The 18,050-nt window shown below is 35.4% G+C and overlaps 1 protein-coding gene across 1 annotated transcript in view; it reads left to right on the forward strand.

Annotated features, from left to right (window-relative positions):
- Positions 1-18,050, forward strand: part of LOC123530133 (uncharacterized) — a 70,744-nt gene that overhangs the window by 34,663 nt on the left and 18,031 nt on the right. Inside the window, exons 6-8 of the mRNA XM_045310852.2 lie at positions 7,837-8,027; positions 14,606-14,774; positions 17,428-17,732. Of these exons, the coding sequence (XP_045166787.2) occupies positions 7,837-8,027; positions 14,606-14,774; positions 17,428-17,732 (665 nt within the window). The remainder of the gene's footprint in view (positions 1-7,836; positions 8,028-14,605; positions 14,775-17,427; positions 17,733-18,050) is intronic.

An 18,050-nucleotide genomic window follows, 5' to 3' on the forward strand; every position in this document is an offset into this window, starting at 1 on the left:
TCACCCACTCACAACGGCCCGACGTCGGCCCTACATCGGCACATTTTGCCGACATTCTGACATTATACCTATATCGGGCCGATACAGTCATGCTGGCTGTGATAAGATCATTTGGTGAATATTGTCAAGAAATTACAATTGGCAATGTTAAGTTTAATATATTTGTCACGTGTTCTACCACAAGCCTCCCCTCCTTCACCCCACCCACCTCGTCAAAAAATGAGAATGAATAAGATATATCCCTTCGGCCATGTCTGTGAACGTGCTCTGTCCGTAGGTTGTCTTTCAATAAATACAGCGAGACAACGATTTCGTCCCAGTTGCCTCATTGGGAAGCGTAGTTTTCTAAAGTCTCCAAACTACGTACGTATACCGACATTGGTGAAATTGTAGTTACAAATGCCGTTACTACCTTTTTCAATACATACGCTGTAAAAGTAGTTCAGCACTTCTATGAAACTCAAGGGTCTGAGAGTAAATAGATGGATACCATTTATTTCGCATATGCAATAATTCTGAACACTTGTGATTTGTCAATGAAAAATATAGTGGGGATTTTAAGTTCTTGTAAATAACTTTGTCTACGCATTGTACTGCTTTACGACGTAGATACATGTGTTTATCCATTCTATACATAGAGCGTGACGTCACACATTCAGTGCGACAGTATGAAAGAGCTACCGTAGGGTACACATTGTGTGTTTATCACATGGCCAAGATCAAGAACACATGGTTCCGGTTTAGCGCTACCTTTCTCCACACATGCACCGTAAATGTAGTTCAGTACTTTCAAGGAATTGAAAGATATGAGAGTAAACAGATCGATTCAATTTATAAATGTGAATACTAATGAATTTTCAATAAAACATGTGGTATTGATCGGGTACACGTGAAAATTTAATAAATGTATTGATTTTTGTCTACGCGTTGGACTACTTTAATTACGCGGTAAATATTTCTCATGTGACCAAGGCAAATGATACACGGAAACTATAGTAATCCGCTGAAAATATAAGGCGTCGGTAACATCAATTTTTATGACGTGGAAATCAAAACTGATATATATCTTTAATAAAAAATTTGCAAAAATTAGCAGTCACTCATTACTAAAAATATCATTAGGGCTTTCTTCTTACGTATTACTGATATGATGCTAGTCTTGTAAACCCTCTTGTGGTATTTTGTTGATATGCGGCTAGTCTTGCCCAATTATTTTGAAATGCGCTTAATATATAGAAAATGTTGGGCCTCAACATACTGAATTTTTAATCTCACCTTGTCTTATGTAAGATTTTTAAAAATTTGTTATTCAGTTTTGTAAGATTTTTAAAAATTTGGGAAACAGTTCAGAAAATAAATATTTTAACATTTTCTCTGTTTGATCTCTTGGTTTTATGCATAGACATCTCACTTTGGAAGATCCTGCCATGATTGTCTTGTCGAACATGCTTTCAGTCTAGTCCGTTTGATTTTCTTAGAACTTTGCTAAAGACATAAATAACCCCTATTGATTTTGATGTGGAGGTCAAGGCGATCTTAAAGCCTCCGTCAGCGTTTTCTGATTATCAGACTTCATACATACAGGCACTGATTCCCTATTAGATCTAGAATCAAGTCAGAGATTATAATTTGAGTAACCTTTACTGACTTGGCTAGGTTACTTTTGGGGTTCAGTGAGTGCAAAAAACTGGAAGCATTTAGTGAAATATTGCAAAACGATGGAATCTTTTCTTGCCTAGCTTCTCCATTAAAATGCATACCTATTCTGCTACGCTTCCCCACAGTCCTCTCAGGGCTTTGATTTTTAACTAAACTGGCATTGTCTTTTGTAAAGACTCCTCATCCTACCACATGACTACGGTATCATGCTCACGAACATGTCATTAATAACATCAAGAAATATTCTTGAAATGTTATTAAAAACATGACTCAGAGTCTGCACTTAAAATCCAATTTTGCCAACTTAATTAAAAAGAGTTGCTCAATACAATTTGCAAACCCTGTGAAATATTTCACCATTTCGTTACTTCCAATATTCCTATATTTAAAATTTTGCTTTTAGTTTAGTATCTTCTTTTTACATTCAATCAAGTTGAGAATCACTTACAATTTCTGTGTGCTAAATCCGGTTTCATGTTCATCTGATATTTCAATAAAACCAATGCCCTCATGGACATCCTCTGACTGATCCGCAAACCTATCTGTAGCTTTTAATACATCAAACCTTCATACATCATTACCTTCAATAGTCTTCCCTTCTTCTCTGAAACATCAGACTTTTTTCCCCATTACTTTCAAATAATTCTTCTTTCATTTCTGAAACATCAGACTTCATTTTCCTTATTACCTTAAAAAAATCCCTCTTTCCCTGAAACATCAGACTTTATCTCCCTCATTATCTTCAAATAGCTCCCCTTTCTTCCCTGAAACATCAGACTTTATCTCCCTCATTACCTTCAAATAGTTCTCATTTCTCTGAAACATCAGACTTTATCTCCCTCATTACCTTCAAATAGTTCTCCTTTCTCTGAAACTTCAGACTTTATCTCCCTCATTACCTTCAAAAGTTCTCCCTTCTCTGAAACATCAGACTTTGTCTCCCTCATTACCTTCAAAAGTTCTCCCTTCTCTGAAACATCAGACTTTATCTCCCTCATTACCTTCAAAAGTTCTCCCTTCTCTGAAACATCAGACTTTATCTCCCTCATTACCTTCAAAAGTTCTCCCCTCTCTGAAACATCAGACTTTATCTCCCTCATTACCTTCAAAAGTTCTCCCTTCTCTGAAACATCAGTCTTTATCTCCCTCATTATCTTCAAAAGTTCTCCCTTCTCTGAAACATCAGACTTTATCTCCCTCATTACCTAGTTCTTCCTCCTTCTCTGAAAATAAATAGACAAAAATGTCATCACTAGTCAAGAATAATTTAATAGCGTTAGAATGTTATTTTGAATGAAGTGGTCTGAGCAGATTCTCATACTTCTCATGTCTTCCGGTAGTGAAGTCCTCCTGTACGTTTGTCAACGACAACATACACCTTTCCTCACACCGTTTCTCAGTCTCTTTATTACCTTGGTCAGTTTTTAATAGGGTCGATCACTTTACCTGTCTGATCTATTGTGACAGTCACGTGCATGGAAATCATTTATCATTGTGATATCTTAAAGATGGTATTTTAAGGTTCTTTTGTTTCCAAATAAACTAATAAAACTAAGACGCACCAGGTGAGTACCTTCAATATGGCCACCTCTTTCCACTTACGTACGTATGTAGGAAGAACAGGCAGCAGTCTAACAGTGCTGATAATTACCCAACTTCATACACTTACCCCAATAGCTACAACGTTTTTATTTCATATCCTATCAAGTTATTAAGATGGAATTTTGTAAATATTAAGTATGCCTTGATCACAACTTAATGATGGTACTTTTTCAAGTTTGGTGGAGAAGAATTTTTCAATCTTTTATCTCGCTCGCTCTGGCTGATTTTATGTTTTGGCAATAAATCATAAAAAACGACGTTAATGGTCATGTTGAAGATTTACAGCAGCGAAAAGATGAACAATAGGGAACCGAAAAATACCAGTCTCTTGGAAGTATCGTCAGCTTTAATTTATACTAATTTCATGACAATCCGTTGAAAAATAGCGTGTGGCGCATTCAGCATTCATGAGTATCAGGATGTCTGCATAAGTAAAACAAAAGTTTCTAATCAAAGCCCTGAAACGACTGGTAGCCCGTGGTTATTGAGTGATATTTTAGGGTTAGGGTTAACTTCGACTTTCCTAGAGTATGACGCCACTTTATGCTGTTAACCGATCAAAACGTCGTCTTTTCATGCTGTTAACCAACCAAAGCGCCGTCTTTTCATGCTGTTAACCTATCAAAGCGCACTTAATTTTTATGAGTGTTGCATTACGAGTAGAATATTTGGTATGCGCGAGAGTGGGTTCATTTAAAAAACTGATACAAAAGACAGAGTGAGCGGAGTGATTCCGAATATTTCGAATGTGAATATAAGTTTCGTAATTATTCTAGAATCAGTTGCTGCTTGCTTTTGTTGTTTAGAACAGTTGTTCTCAGTTGCTTATACACTATACACAATACCAAGCTATAAAAAACTGAATATGGGACTATTTTTACACTTCCAGATTATTTGTGTGATATGGTCACATAGAAATAGAAGGAAAACTCAAACGAGTTTGAGGTTGAAACTTGATTTAGAGTAGATTTAAAAACGAACATGTGTTTGACGTCGGACGTAATTCACTTTCTCAAAGAGTACTGATAATTGTTTGATCAAATAGAAACTTTGCATAAATGAAGTGTACTTGGTTTTCCATTTGTTCATGTTACTATATAACTTGACCTGAATACAAATATTTGTTTTCTTTTTTATCCACTTACACCAGGTACATTCACACACAATATTGACTTACTCCTATATAGTTTTTACTTCGCTATTATATATCTTATTATGGTAATGGATTACACATAGAACATGTAACTAGTGCCCAACTGAATAATTATATTGTATTAAACTTTAATGAAGTGGAAACATTTTATCTCTGTACATCTTTTTATAATGCCTTATTGTATGTTGTGACGATATACCGTAAGTGAAAAGAGAATTTATCTTCAGAAATTAATATTGATTATATCATGAGAAATTGTGCATATTTGAAGTGTTTCAAACATTCTAGTAAATTGTTTACACTACTGGCTGATTTTACGTCGCGACAGTTTATCATAAGCACAGCCGAAAGAGAGTGCCTCTTCAAAAATAGCCGTCTTCCAATATCAGTATTCACTGGTTAAATGCTGTAAAATTTACTCAAAATTATTTTTAATGAACATCTGCAAACTACCTATTTAATATATTTGTACTTTCAAAACAAAATGGAGGATTTTAGCAGTCTAACGTTTCTGTGTGGATGCACGAAATACTAAAGGAATCCGTATGTCGAACAAAATATAAAAAAAAGTGTTTTTATTCAAGTTATAACAATTTTAAACTGATATTTCAGAGGCCCGAGTCTTAATGATTCCTTTATCTTATTGGAAAATAAGATTATGCACCTTTCATGGTAAAGGGATTTCATGTTTTACAAACGGTCGGTGCCACACTATTGGTTATAAACATAAAGTCTGTCAATTATTTTTTTCCCCTTATTTATGGTAGTTATATTCGCAATGAGTTTTATATGTATATTGGATTAACATAATACTGAAATATCTGCTTCATTGAAAGTAGAGTTTTATTTGAACAACTGTCTTGTATGTTTTCATCATAAAATTAAAAGCACTGTCACACTTTAAAGCATCACTTTGACATTTCTCACTTTTCATATATCATTTAAGAGATTTATATGTATACTTTATAGATTTAGATCCGTAATAGAAATGTATGATGGCTTTGGAACCAGAGCCCAGTTGTTCGAAACTGTAACCGGCTGTTAAATTCATCGCCTGTTACATTTTGATACAAAATGTTAGCTTTTGTGGGAAACTGGTATAATATTTTGATTCTATTGTTAGGACTTCTTATTGTTCATAATTCTAAATATATAAATTTGTTTTTCCAAGTCTTCTAAAATGTTGAAATGTAACCCTAAAAGTTGATCGACTGTAAGCTTAATCACCCGTTAAAGTTTTGAACAACTGGGCCCAAGATAGAAATATCTGATGCTGAAATTTCGAACGAATGCGTTATTTGACCAATATCTGATTGACAACCTTTAAAGAATCAACAAATACTACATATACAAAACAATTTATAATATTCTTGCAATGCAACTGGCTAATATTGTGACTCTGAAAAGTTGTTGAAGTCACCACAACTGCGTTCATTAATCTTTTGCTGTTTTACCAGAATGACATTGATGAAGACAAATATTATGTGTGTTTTTAGCTCACCTGTCACGAAGTGTCAAGGTGAGCTTTTGTGATCACCCTTCGTCCGTCGTCCGTCCACAATTTCTTGTGAACACGATAGAGACCACAGTTTACAATCAATTTTAATCAAACTTGTTTACTAGTTGTATTGGCATATTATCTTGGTTCCTTTCGAAAGGATCCCATCATTGGTTCTAGAGTTATGGCCCCTTAAAGGGCCAAAATTTACCAATTTTGGCTTGTGAACACGATAGGGACCACATTTTGGAATCAACTTAAATCAAACTTGCACATAACTTGTATTTGCATAATATGCCGGTTCTTTTCAAAAACTAGCCAGATCCCATTATGGGTTCCAGAGTTATGGTCCCTTAAAGGGTCAAAACTTGCTATTTTTGGCTTGTGAACACGATAGAGACCACATTTTGCAATCAGCTTTTATCAAACTTGCACACAACTTGTATTGGCATAATATCTCGGTTCCTTTCGAAAACTGGCCAGATCCCATCATTGGTTCAAGAGTTATGGCCCCTTTAAGGGCCAAAATTGGCTATTTTTGGCTTGTGAACACAATAGAGACAACATTTTGCAATCAGCTTCAATAAAACTTGCACACAACTTGTATTGGCGTGATATCCCGCTTCCTTTCGAAAACTGGCCAGATCCTGCCATGGGTTCCAGAGTTATGGCCCTTTTAAGGTCCAAAATTTGCTATTTTGGCTTTTGCAGCCATGTAGAGACTTCTTTCATGGTTTGATTTGATACAAACTTGCAAAATATCTTCAATATTAGTAAATCTTGAATTCCATGACGAATCTGTCAAATCCAATCATGGGTTCCGGAGTTATTTTATATCTGATTACCTCCCCTGATTTTAACCAAAATTGATTTATATCAGTAAGTACTTACAGGACTCATTTGAAATCTCATTACTGTCATTAGTTAGACTGAGACAATCAGGGTAGATAACTGTTGACTGATTTTATGTCAAATTACCTTCCTTTTATTTCAAATTAAAATGGGTATATCTTCGTAACTAATGAAGATACTGATCTGAAATTTCATTTCAGATGGACTTGGACAATCAGTGAAGATACATGTTAACTGAATTTATGACAAATTACCTCCCTTTATTTTTATGTAAATGAATATACCTTAGCAGCTTCTAATGTGATTGCTTTGAAACGTTATTAATGTCTTCCATGGCAAGAAATAGTCATGTTAGATTACTCTTGATTGAACGTTTATCGATATGAATACTTTTCTAATATATTGTTGTAAAGGCTTGTACTCTGTATCTTCTACATGCATATACCAATGCATGATTTCTTCCCCTGATTTTGATAAAAATTGATTTATCTCAGTAAGTATTTATAGGATTCATTTGAAATTTTATTATTGTCATTAGTTGGACTGAGACAATCAGGATAGATAACTATGGACTGATTTTATGTGAAAATACCTCCCTTTGTTCAAAATTAAAATGGGTGTGTCTCAGTAACCAATGAAGATACAGATTTGAAATGTCATTTATGCCATCAGATGGACCCGGACAATCGAAGTAGATAACTTTTGACTGCATTTGTGACAAATTACCTCCCTTTATTTTATGTAAATAAATATACCTCACCAGCATCTAATGAGATTGGTTTTAAATGTTATTTAAGTCTTCCAGGGTAAGGAATAGTCATGCTAGTACAAAAATGCAGCATTTGAGTCTAGGACCCTCAAACTTGGTATCGAGATTGGCCCTGACTAGTACATGACCAATAGGTCAAAAGAGACTGTTACAAGAAAATATTTATCTTGATGATATTTAATGTGTATGCCTATGTGATCGATGTCAAAACTTGATCTTATCATTAAGAGCAATGGTACTCAGGAGGGCGATATAGGGCCATCATGGCCCTCTTCTTTCACTTTTTATGTAATGTTTTCGCAGATGCCTGGGAAGATCCGGAGAACAGTGACTTGAACATTATTGGTGTGGAAATAATCCTACAAGCTTTGAATAAAAAACTCAATGGTTCAGAGATTGAATTTGTGATCGCCATATTTATTGATCAAGTGGCAATATGGTTAGGCGACTTGAACCTTACAGTAGCCTATGGACCACCGACACCTTTGGAGTTTGTAAGTGTTACATTATCTTTTTCATTTCTCTTCCTAAAGTATACCTTTAAATGTAAATCTTAATGGATCATGTATGTATTGCGTGACTGGATCGAGCTACTGCAGACTAGTTACAAACCACAATCGCGATGTGTCTTGATTTCCAGACTAGTTTTACTAGTACTCATAAAACCGTATTACACCCGTGATGATGTATGGCGCACCTGCTGCAAACTGCATGATATACATTTACGATTTAATACTTATATATATTCTACAATCTTTCAGCGATACGAAGCCTGTAAATAGTATCGAATAAAAATATCAACTGGAGAGACCGAATATTAGTATATTAATGCCTAACTGTTGACCCCTTTATTTTAACTCGAAATATTCCAAGTTATTACATACTCGTTTGATAACTCCGTTAAGTTTCAATGGAACCTGAAGCATAAATATTTTTTCCATATTGACGTTCAAATTTCATATCGGGTGTGTGACGTCATTTGTGACGTCTTTGTGACGTCTGTGTAATTTATGTCGTTGCGTATAAAAGTTCTTTTGCGACGATATGTTCCATTTCCCTCAGGCTTAAAAGCAAAGCTGTATCATTTATATAATAATTTTAAGAGAAAATGCGCATGTAATAAAAAGATTATTAGATTTGCATCTAGAAATATGCACTCGCTTTTTCGTCTGTTTAAGGAACATAGTCCAAAGAGACAATCTAAGTCCCGCATTGTCTGTTTAAGGAACATAGTCCAAAGAGACAATCTCAGTACCGCATTGTCTGTTAAGTCTGTTTAAGGAACAAGGTCCAAAGAGACAATCTCAGTCCCGCATTGTCTGTTTAAGGAACATAGTCCAAAGAGACAATCTCAGTCCCGCATTGTCTGTTTAAGGAACATAGTCCAAAGAGACAATCTCAGTCCCGCATTGTCTGTTTAAGGAACATAGTCCGAAGAGACAATCTCAGTCCCGCATTGTCTGTTTAAGGAACATAGTCCAAGAGACAATCTCAGTCCCGCTTTGTCTGTTTACGGAACATAGTCCAAAGAGACAATCTCAGTCCCGCATTGTCTGTTTAAGGAACATAGTCCAAAGAGACAATCTCAGTCCCGCATTGTCTGTTTAAGGAACATGGTCCAAAGAGACAATCTTAGTCCCGCATTGTCTGTTTAAGGAACATGGTCCAAAGAGGCAATCTCAGTCCCGCAATGTCTGTTTAAGGAACATAGTCCAAAGAGACAATCTCAGTCCCGCAATGTCTGTTTAAGGAACATAGTCCAAAGAGACAATCTCAGTCCCGCAATGTCTGTTTAAGGAACATAGTCCAAAGAGACAATCTCAGTCCCGCAATGTCTGTTTAAGGAACATAATCCGAAAAGACAATCTCAGTCCTGCATTGTCTGTTTAAGGAACATAGTCCAAGAGACAATCTCATTCCCGCTTTGTCTGTTTACAGAACATAGTCCAAAGAGACAATCTCAGTCCCGCATTGTCTGTTTAAGGAACATAGTCCAAAGAGACAATCTCAGTCCCGCATTGTCTGTTTAAGGAACATAGTCCAAAGAGACAATCTCAGTCCCGCTTTGTCTGTTTAAGGAACATAATCCAGAGAGACAATCTCAGTCCCGCAATGTTTGTTAAAGGAACATGGTCCAAAGAGACAATCTCAGTCCCGCTTTGTCTGTTTAAGGAACATAGTCCAAAGAGACAATCTCAGTCCCGCATTGTCTGTTTAAGGAACATAATCCAAAGAGACAATCTCAGTCCCGCATTGTCTGTTTAAGGAACATGGTCCAAAGAGACAATCTCAGTCCCGCTTTGTCTGTTTAAGGAACATAGTCCAAAGAGACAATCTCAGTCCCGCATTGTCTGTTTAAGGAACATAATCCAAAGAGACAATCTCAGTCCCGCAATGTTTGTTTAAGGAACATGGTCCAAAGAGACAATCTCAGTCCCGCTTTGTCTGTTTAAGGAACATCGCCCAAAGAGACAATCTCAGTCCCTCAATGTCTACTTAAAATATGACATGATAACCTTAGTTCCGCTATGTCTGTTTCATAAACATGGACCAAGGAGGCAATTTCAGTTACGTTTTGTCTGTTTAAGGAACATTATCCAAAGAGACAATCTCAGTTACGCTTTTTCTGTTTAAGGAACATGTTCCAAGAGACAATTTCAGTCCCGTAATGTCTGTTTAAGAAATATAGTCCAAAGATGCAATCTTAGTTCCGCAATGTCTGTTCAAACATTGTCCAAGAGGCAATCTCTGTATCGCTTTGTCAGTTTAAGGAACATGGCCCAAAGAGACAATCTCAGTACCGTAATGTCTGTTTAAGGAATATGGTCCAAAGAGAAATCTAAGTTACGCTTTGTCTGTTTAAGGAACATGGTCCCAAGAGACAATCTCAGTCCCGCAATGTCTGTTTAAGGAATATGGTCCAAAGAGAAATCTAAGTTACGTTTTGTCTGTTTAAGGAACATGGCCCAAAGAGACAATCTCAGTACCGTAATGTCTGTTTAAGGAATATGGTCCAAAGAGAAATCTAAGTTACGCTTTGTCTGTTTAAGGAACATGGCCCAAAGAGACAATCTCAGTTCCGTAATGTCTGTTTAAGGAATATGGTCCAAAGAGAAATCTAAGTTACGCTTTGTCTGTTTAAGGAACACGGTCCAAAAAGACAATCTCAGTTACGCTTTGTCTGTTTAAGGAACATAGTCAAAAGATACAATCTCAGTCCCGCTTTGTCTGTTTAAGGAACATGGTCCCAAGAGACAATCTCAGTCCCGCTTTGTCTATTTAAGGAACATAGTCAAAAGATACAATCTCAGTCCAACAATATCTGCTTAAGAATCATGGTCCAAATAGATAATCTCAATTCCGTTTTGTCTGTTTCATAAACACGGTCCAAAGAGGCATTCTCAGTCCCGAAATTTCTAGTGGAACATGGTCCAAGAGACAATCTCAGTCCCGCTTGCTTTGTCTATTTAAGGAACATGGTCAAAAGATACAATCTTAGTCCCGAAATATCTGCTTAAGGAACATGGTCCAAATAGATAATCTTAGTTCCGTTTTGTCTGTTTCATAAACATGGTCAAAAGAGGCAATCTCATTTACGCTTTGTCTGTTAAAGGAACATGATCCAAAGAGAAATCTCAGTTACGCTTTTTCTGTTTAAGAAACATGTTCCCAAAGACAATCTCAGTCCCGTAATGTCTGTTTAAGGAATATGGTCTAAAGAGGCAATCTTAGTTCCGCTTTGTCTGTTTTATAAACATGGTCCAAAGAGGCAATCTCAGTTACGCTTTGTCTGTTTAAGAAACATTTTTCAAGGGGGCAATCTCAGTTACGCAATGTCTGTTTAAGGAACATAATCCAAAGTGACAATCTCAGTCCTGCAGTGTCTGTTTCAGGAACATGGTCCAAAGAGACAATTTCAGTCCCGCAATATGTGTTTAAGGAAATGGTTCAAGGGACAATCTCAGTCCTGCTTTGTCTGTTTAAGGAACAAATGTCCAAAGAGAAATCTCAGTTACCCTTTGTCTGTTTAAGGGACATGGTCCAAAATGACAATCTCAGTTACGCAATGTCTTTAAGGAACATCGTCCTAGAAACAATCTTAGCCCTGCAATGTCTGTTTAAAGAACATTCTCCAAAGAGACACTCTTAGTACCGCTTAGTCTATTTTGAAACACGGTGCAAAGAGGTAAATATTTTTTCCGCATTTTACTGACCGAATAGCTAACAGTGCCGACCGCAAGTCGCAATGACAGTATCACTTGCCGCCAGCAGGCTAAATGTTAAATACTCTTACAAAACAGTATAGTTCAAGAGAGATTCTTTGCGCAACGGCGGTTTAAAATACGAAACCACTATATATTGTTGTAGTCAGAAATATGTAGGAAGATATTTGAAATCATTCTTAACAATATAATGATATCATTGATTTGTTTAAACTTAAAGTATTAATTCTAACATTTTTCCTTTCTTTTGCCGACCGAGAAATATTCTGAAGCATTCATTACACATTAAATGTTCATTTTGAATTAATGTATCTATCAGTTTAGTAATACTATTATCAGTTTCTTAATTATTAGTATTTTTTGATGGCTTCACCATTTTTATCAATAATTACGTCTTACATCGATTATGTATTTCTACGTACATATTCTGTATATATTAATTATGTACACATCCCTGCATACACCACTGCACTGATACATGTATAAGGTTACGATTTGAGGCTGCCCTCATGGAACATGTGTCTTTTTAATAGATATGTTTCGTTGTTTTGTGTGATTGTGAAATGTATCTGTGCAATCATTTACGTGAGAAATAAATCCTTTTGTTTTTGAATTTAGGAAACACATGCTTAATACGGAGATATTTATGTGCTCAATAATACAAATATTCACTGTTGAAAAGCAGCACTGATCCAAAACTGAAAACAAGATGAAATTAACAGGTAGTTTAAGAAATCTTTAGATTTAAACTTTTGAATTTGCAAAAAAACTGTCAAGAATGTGAACAGCATTAAGATGTAGAAAACCAAAATTGTTAAGAAAACAAGTACTTGATACTATTCAAAACTTATAGGAAGACACTGAGTGCCTTCTGAAAGACACTTGAGAGTTGCTGAAAACACTTTGCCATAAAAAAGATAAAAGCATCTTAAGGAATATTCATATGAGGCAAAGAACGCAACCAAGCAAATGAATAGCTGGCTCGTTTGGATCAAGTCTGTGAGTGGTAATGAAAAGTGAAACACTCTTTACGCTCCGTTGCACTGGCTTAAGCGGAATACTGTATGGTAAAATTGAATCGACTCTATGATCACAAAGGACCAGAAAATCTAACCACATTAAATCTGAGTACGTGGAGACTTTATAAAATCACCACATGGCACTTAAAGACTGTTGTTGTGATAGTAAACAATGTTTTAAGATGGTCATAGAACAGAACCAAGCAAAATGATAGCTGACTTGATTAAATTGTGTCTGTTCATTTGACGTAATGAAATGTGCAAATGCCCTCACACGCATTGCACTGGCTTAACCGATGTACTGTAGTAAAAAGGAACTGCACACAATTTGAGGCAGCAGTGCTACAAGAATTATCCTCTGGATGTGACTTACAATATTTTCTACTACTATAGCATATTTGCTCCCTTGCTGATTAGCTGTTGTAAATTATATGTTGCTTTATAACCTATTATTTATAAAATGGAAAGTAACTGACATAAGAAGGTCATAGGCTATCCAGAAATCACTTTATTTTTTTTTTTTTTTTTTTTTTTTTTTTTTTTTTTTGAGTGCTCATTACTTACACCTTGATTCTGAAGCTATTTGTATCATTTTATCATAAATGCTCTCTTGCTACAGTTTTGACTTTTGACAAAGAGAGATCATGCCTTCTTAATAGTTTTTGATACCTTATTTAATTGATAGCCAAACTTTATTTATTGTGATTGATGCATACCTTCTTTTATTGTTTTTCTTAATGTTCCAGTATATCTAGAAATAGTCCACCACATATTAAAGACATGTTTTGTATATTTTGTCGTTTTTGTAAATGTTTCAAAATGACTACAATAGCCTTCTTCATTTCATATCTATGGAGTTAAAGTATTTCTTATATCTTGGTTTGCTATCACTTAAAGATCACAGTTTTGATAACCTGGTAAAAGTTTTAAATCTTAAGTTCTTACTTTAAATAGCTACATATTTTCTTTTTGTTAGTTTTGGTGTAGCACCGCTCTGCAACAGAAATTCAGTCATGTAACGTTGAGCAATTAAACTAACCAGTGTTCCTGGGTTTTGTTCCCGAACTAATCAGTTTTCTAAAAGTAAGTGCTAAGTTCTTCCCAGCCCGAGACAGTCCGAGTAGTTGGGTACCGGTTCCCCTTCAGGAGCCGCCCGACCGGGGTTCCCGAGGCGACGGCCTTGCGGGACGGACGACGGGACAGGCGATTCCGCTTTAAAGTAAGTGCTAAGTTCTCCATATTAAACAGGCGGAGGTCTAATACCTTCAAACACGATGTCTTTATCAAATCGTCTTGGAGAACAAAGGCCTCATCCAGATATCTGACTCAAGACACTCTGATTGATAGACATATTCTTCCTACTGAGCTAACTGGGTTGGTTTTGTATATTTCCTTAAAACGCTACTATTGCTGAAATTAAAAAGAAAAAACTTTTTAATAAAACTTGCTTTTTACTCACTGTGCTCATATGCCGTCTGTATGTTCATATGAATGCACAGATTGATAGTCTTGTGAAATTTCATCCAAAATAATAGTTACATATATGGTGTAATAAATATTTCAGGCAATTTCTGAGTTAACAGAAGAAAATATCTTAAAAGTTTAAATAAATCAGTATGTTATACTCATGTCTTTAGTTTTTTAAAAACAACAATGGTAGTGGTAACGTAATTCAAAGTGTGTTACGGAAAACCTCTGACTGTCTTACAAGCAAAGAAGCAACGATGCAAAGTTCTATGTCTTATTCTTTATCATAGTTCACTCAGGCTGTTTATTCTACATCTGCGCTCTCAGACTTGAAGGTACCATCTTTTTCCATTTACCTTTCAGGCTACATACTCTACAACTGCGCTCTCAGGGTTCAAGGTGCCGTCGCCTGGATTTCCTGGTGTGGCAGAGATCACAATGAGGATTCCCGAAATCACCGCCAACGATTACAAATTTTCCTTCACAACGTCTGCTGTGTCAGCGTCGGAAAATGCTCTTAGTATTTTAGGAAGTATGTTGCAGGTCATTTGTTAATTCAGCGACTATTGTAGAGCATCTATATGGAATTATTATGTAATCATAAGCGCATTTAAAGAGGTAAAATATTGAGCTAAACATGTTAGAAAAAAAAAACTTAGATGACAATATCTCCTTCATGTTATGTATTCAAGTACACGTTTCAAGGTTCAAACCTTGGTACTAGAAGACATAATGGCCGTGGCACATGCAAAGGCAGCAGAAATTATGTAAAAGTCAAATAAATGGTTAAAACACGAAATGGTGAGAAGAACCGCTAAAGGTCACAATATACAAAGTCAGATCCTTTTTTTTCTTTCATATAATGAAATCAATCTTAAGAGCTCATTTTCAGTACTTTAAATAGAGGATTTCAATGTTATAAAAATTATATATATCCAGTTAATAAAACATCTTTTTTAACCAAAAATGAAAAAAAAAATATTGAGATGTTGTTATATAGATCTATAAGAAAAATAGTCTGTCTAGGAAAACAACACATCTTGGAAAATAATCCCATGAAATTTGCTAGTTAGCAGTTACGCATATGTGGCCATTTTCTAAATGAATAAGACTAAAACCTGGAAAATCACAATGAAAGTGGTCTAGATCTTTTCTCAGTAAATCTGCCACATTCTTATACGCTTCATAATACTATATATCATCAACAACTTGGAACTACATTTTGGAATACTTCACATTGAGTAGTTACTTCCTATATGTATAAACAGTCTTAAAAGTATCAATATGCGCATGTGTGTAGGTGAAGTCGAATTATGTAAAAGAAGAGAATGTTATTGTCGTCTACCTAACTAGTAACGTAACAAAAAGTGATATCCTAACTGGTTAGTGGTGAATAGATGTGTGTCTATGGCAGGTGTTAAACATGTGGATGTAGTATTAAATGGCAACTAGTGTATGTTTATATGCAAATGTGTATCTATATACAACTTATCAAAACAAAGGTAAAGTATAGAGGTAGAGGACGATACAGGAACCCTTTGACATAGAAATATCCATGGCAACCTCTTCCGCATTCGGTAGAAGCATTGTGGGAGTACGAAAAATGGCCAGTTTTACAGTTTCCGAGTTTTGTATAGTACACGTAAATCCACAATTAGTGATCTAGTTGTCGCTTTTGAAAATGAAAGTATCCCCGGACATTCAGTATGTATTTTTGCAAAAACAAAATTGATAATTGACTAAACTTTAAGAATAGTTTGACTGAGTATTCACTCTGGTGGACACATTTATTGGTGTGCAGAAATAGCTGTTAATAAGGGAATAGTGAAACTTCCTATTTAAATATTGGTCAAGGTTGCGTATACGTACATTGACAACAAGCTCAAATGTTTAAAAAAATCAGTATATGTATTAAAATGGCACCATTTTGTGAATATATTGCAATATTAATTGCTGTAAATAATGGTACTTCAAACATTCAAGCAGTAGATAATTCTGGGGTAATGTGTTGCTATTATATCAAAATAACTAACTATTTCGCAAATTACTTATAAAAAACTTCATTGTCAGTAAAGGGCAAAGTGGTATTATTTATTTAATGCCGTTGGTCAACGAACCGCCTATAATGAAGAAAATCTTAAATTCTAGCTGATCACATGGTGGTGTCATACACTTCTCCCTATCAACAAATTTAAGCTAGTACGGTCTGTATCGGCATTAATCTAAGACATCACCTAACAATGAAAGCCGAGGGGGATATTCGTAGCAACCGAATCCAGGTCGCAATCATGACTTTCTAGTCAGCTAACCATTGTGCAATTCACTCTCCCTTTAGAAGCCACTGGCGCTCTTTCTGTCTTTTGTATTTTTCTTTCATGACTGGCTTTTTGTTTTAAAGGCCACAAAATATTGTTCCTGCGTAAAATGGGTTTGAAATAATTTGTTATCACTAAAACATCTGTCCAGAAATCAAAGATCACTAATTAAGTTTATTAAAAATCACTCGTAATTAAATATCTAAAACATTGATGACAATTCCAACGAAGAATACCAAATATCCAGAAACAATTTCTTTCTTCATACACAAAAAAAAAACGTTAGGCGTTAGAGCTTAGCCAGCTAATATCATTAAAGTTGATTCTGCGTTATTGCGAACAATTTAGTCATATATGATGATACAAAAAAACAAACGCCTCGCAAAATTCTTTTTTTTATTTACTCTACTTTCAATTTCAACACGCAAGCTGTACAATGACATTTTAATGTATTAACAAATTAATTTCTAACACATAAAAAAAAAATCTCGATACCTTGCATAAGTATATACTAGCCCCCCCCCCCCCCCAACTTTCCTCCCAATGTCACAAAACAACGAAACGAATAAATTCAAGCTTCTCACAATTCTTAAAACTATCATACATTTCGGGTAACGAAGAATATGTGTATCAGCAAGTACGGGTCATATAACACGCTAGGTACAGGTTTCATCAATTTACAAGTTGATTTTTCTGCAAAAGTATGTGATATTGTTAGTACACACCAAACTCGCATTTCTAGTGGTTTTACTCATACTTCTGATTAGTAAGATATAAACATATATTATAAAAGATTATATCGATGTATTCAGTATGTCAAACCAAACTTGCATGTGTTGTACCTATCTATCTGTGTTTTTTTACCTTCAGTATCTTTGAATGCGGCTGGAAAGAATATAGATTGTGACACAAGAACTACTTCCACCATAGCTCTGACACTTTCCGAATCCAAGCCTGGGTCCGGTCTCTTTGACAACGGAACATTAACCGTGGCAATTGCAAATCATGGCTTACAAACTAAACCAACGGAAGAGTCTAACATCGTCAAATTTAACGTTTACCTAAAGATGTTACCAAACGCAGTAGAAGGCGAAACCCATAGGCTGACGGTTAACTTGAACGATTTTGAAGCTCAGAATGTAGACTTTACCGTAGGCAAAGAAGCAAGCTATTCGGTAAGTCATGTTATAATGGTCAAGGTTCTGAAAATAGCCTCGGACGGACAGTAAGTGATCAAAATTTTCAGTCATATAAATAAGAGGACAATGGAATGACTCAGTGTGTCTGAATGCTGGACATTATATAATCTTAGAAAAACAAAGAAATGTGTGCCAAGACATTTTATGATTTATATATTTCCAATAATAATATACTGAATAGGAATCAAATTAAATATTTTTAGAGATTGAAACAAGAGTTTGTTTGAAATATGACTGTTAAACCCCGTTTCAGTGTAGGCAGCACATCTATCGTAACTAGACATCATGAAACAT

This window comes from Mercenaria mercenaria, chromosome 13 (genome assembly GCF_021730395.1).
Source record: "Mercenaria mercenaria strain notata chromosome 13, MADL_Memer_1, whole genome shotgun sequence".
Lineage (NCBI taxonomy): Eukaryota > Metazoa > Mollusca > Bivalvia > Venerida > Veneridae > Mercenaria > Mercenaria mercenaria.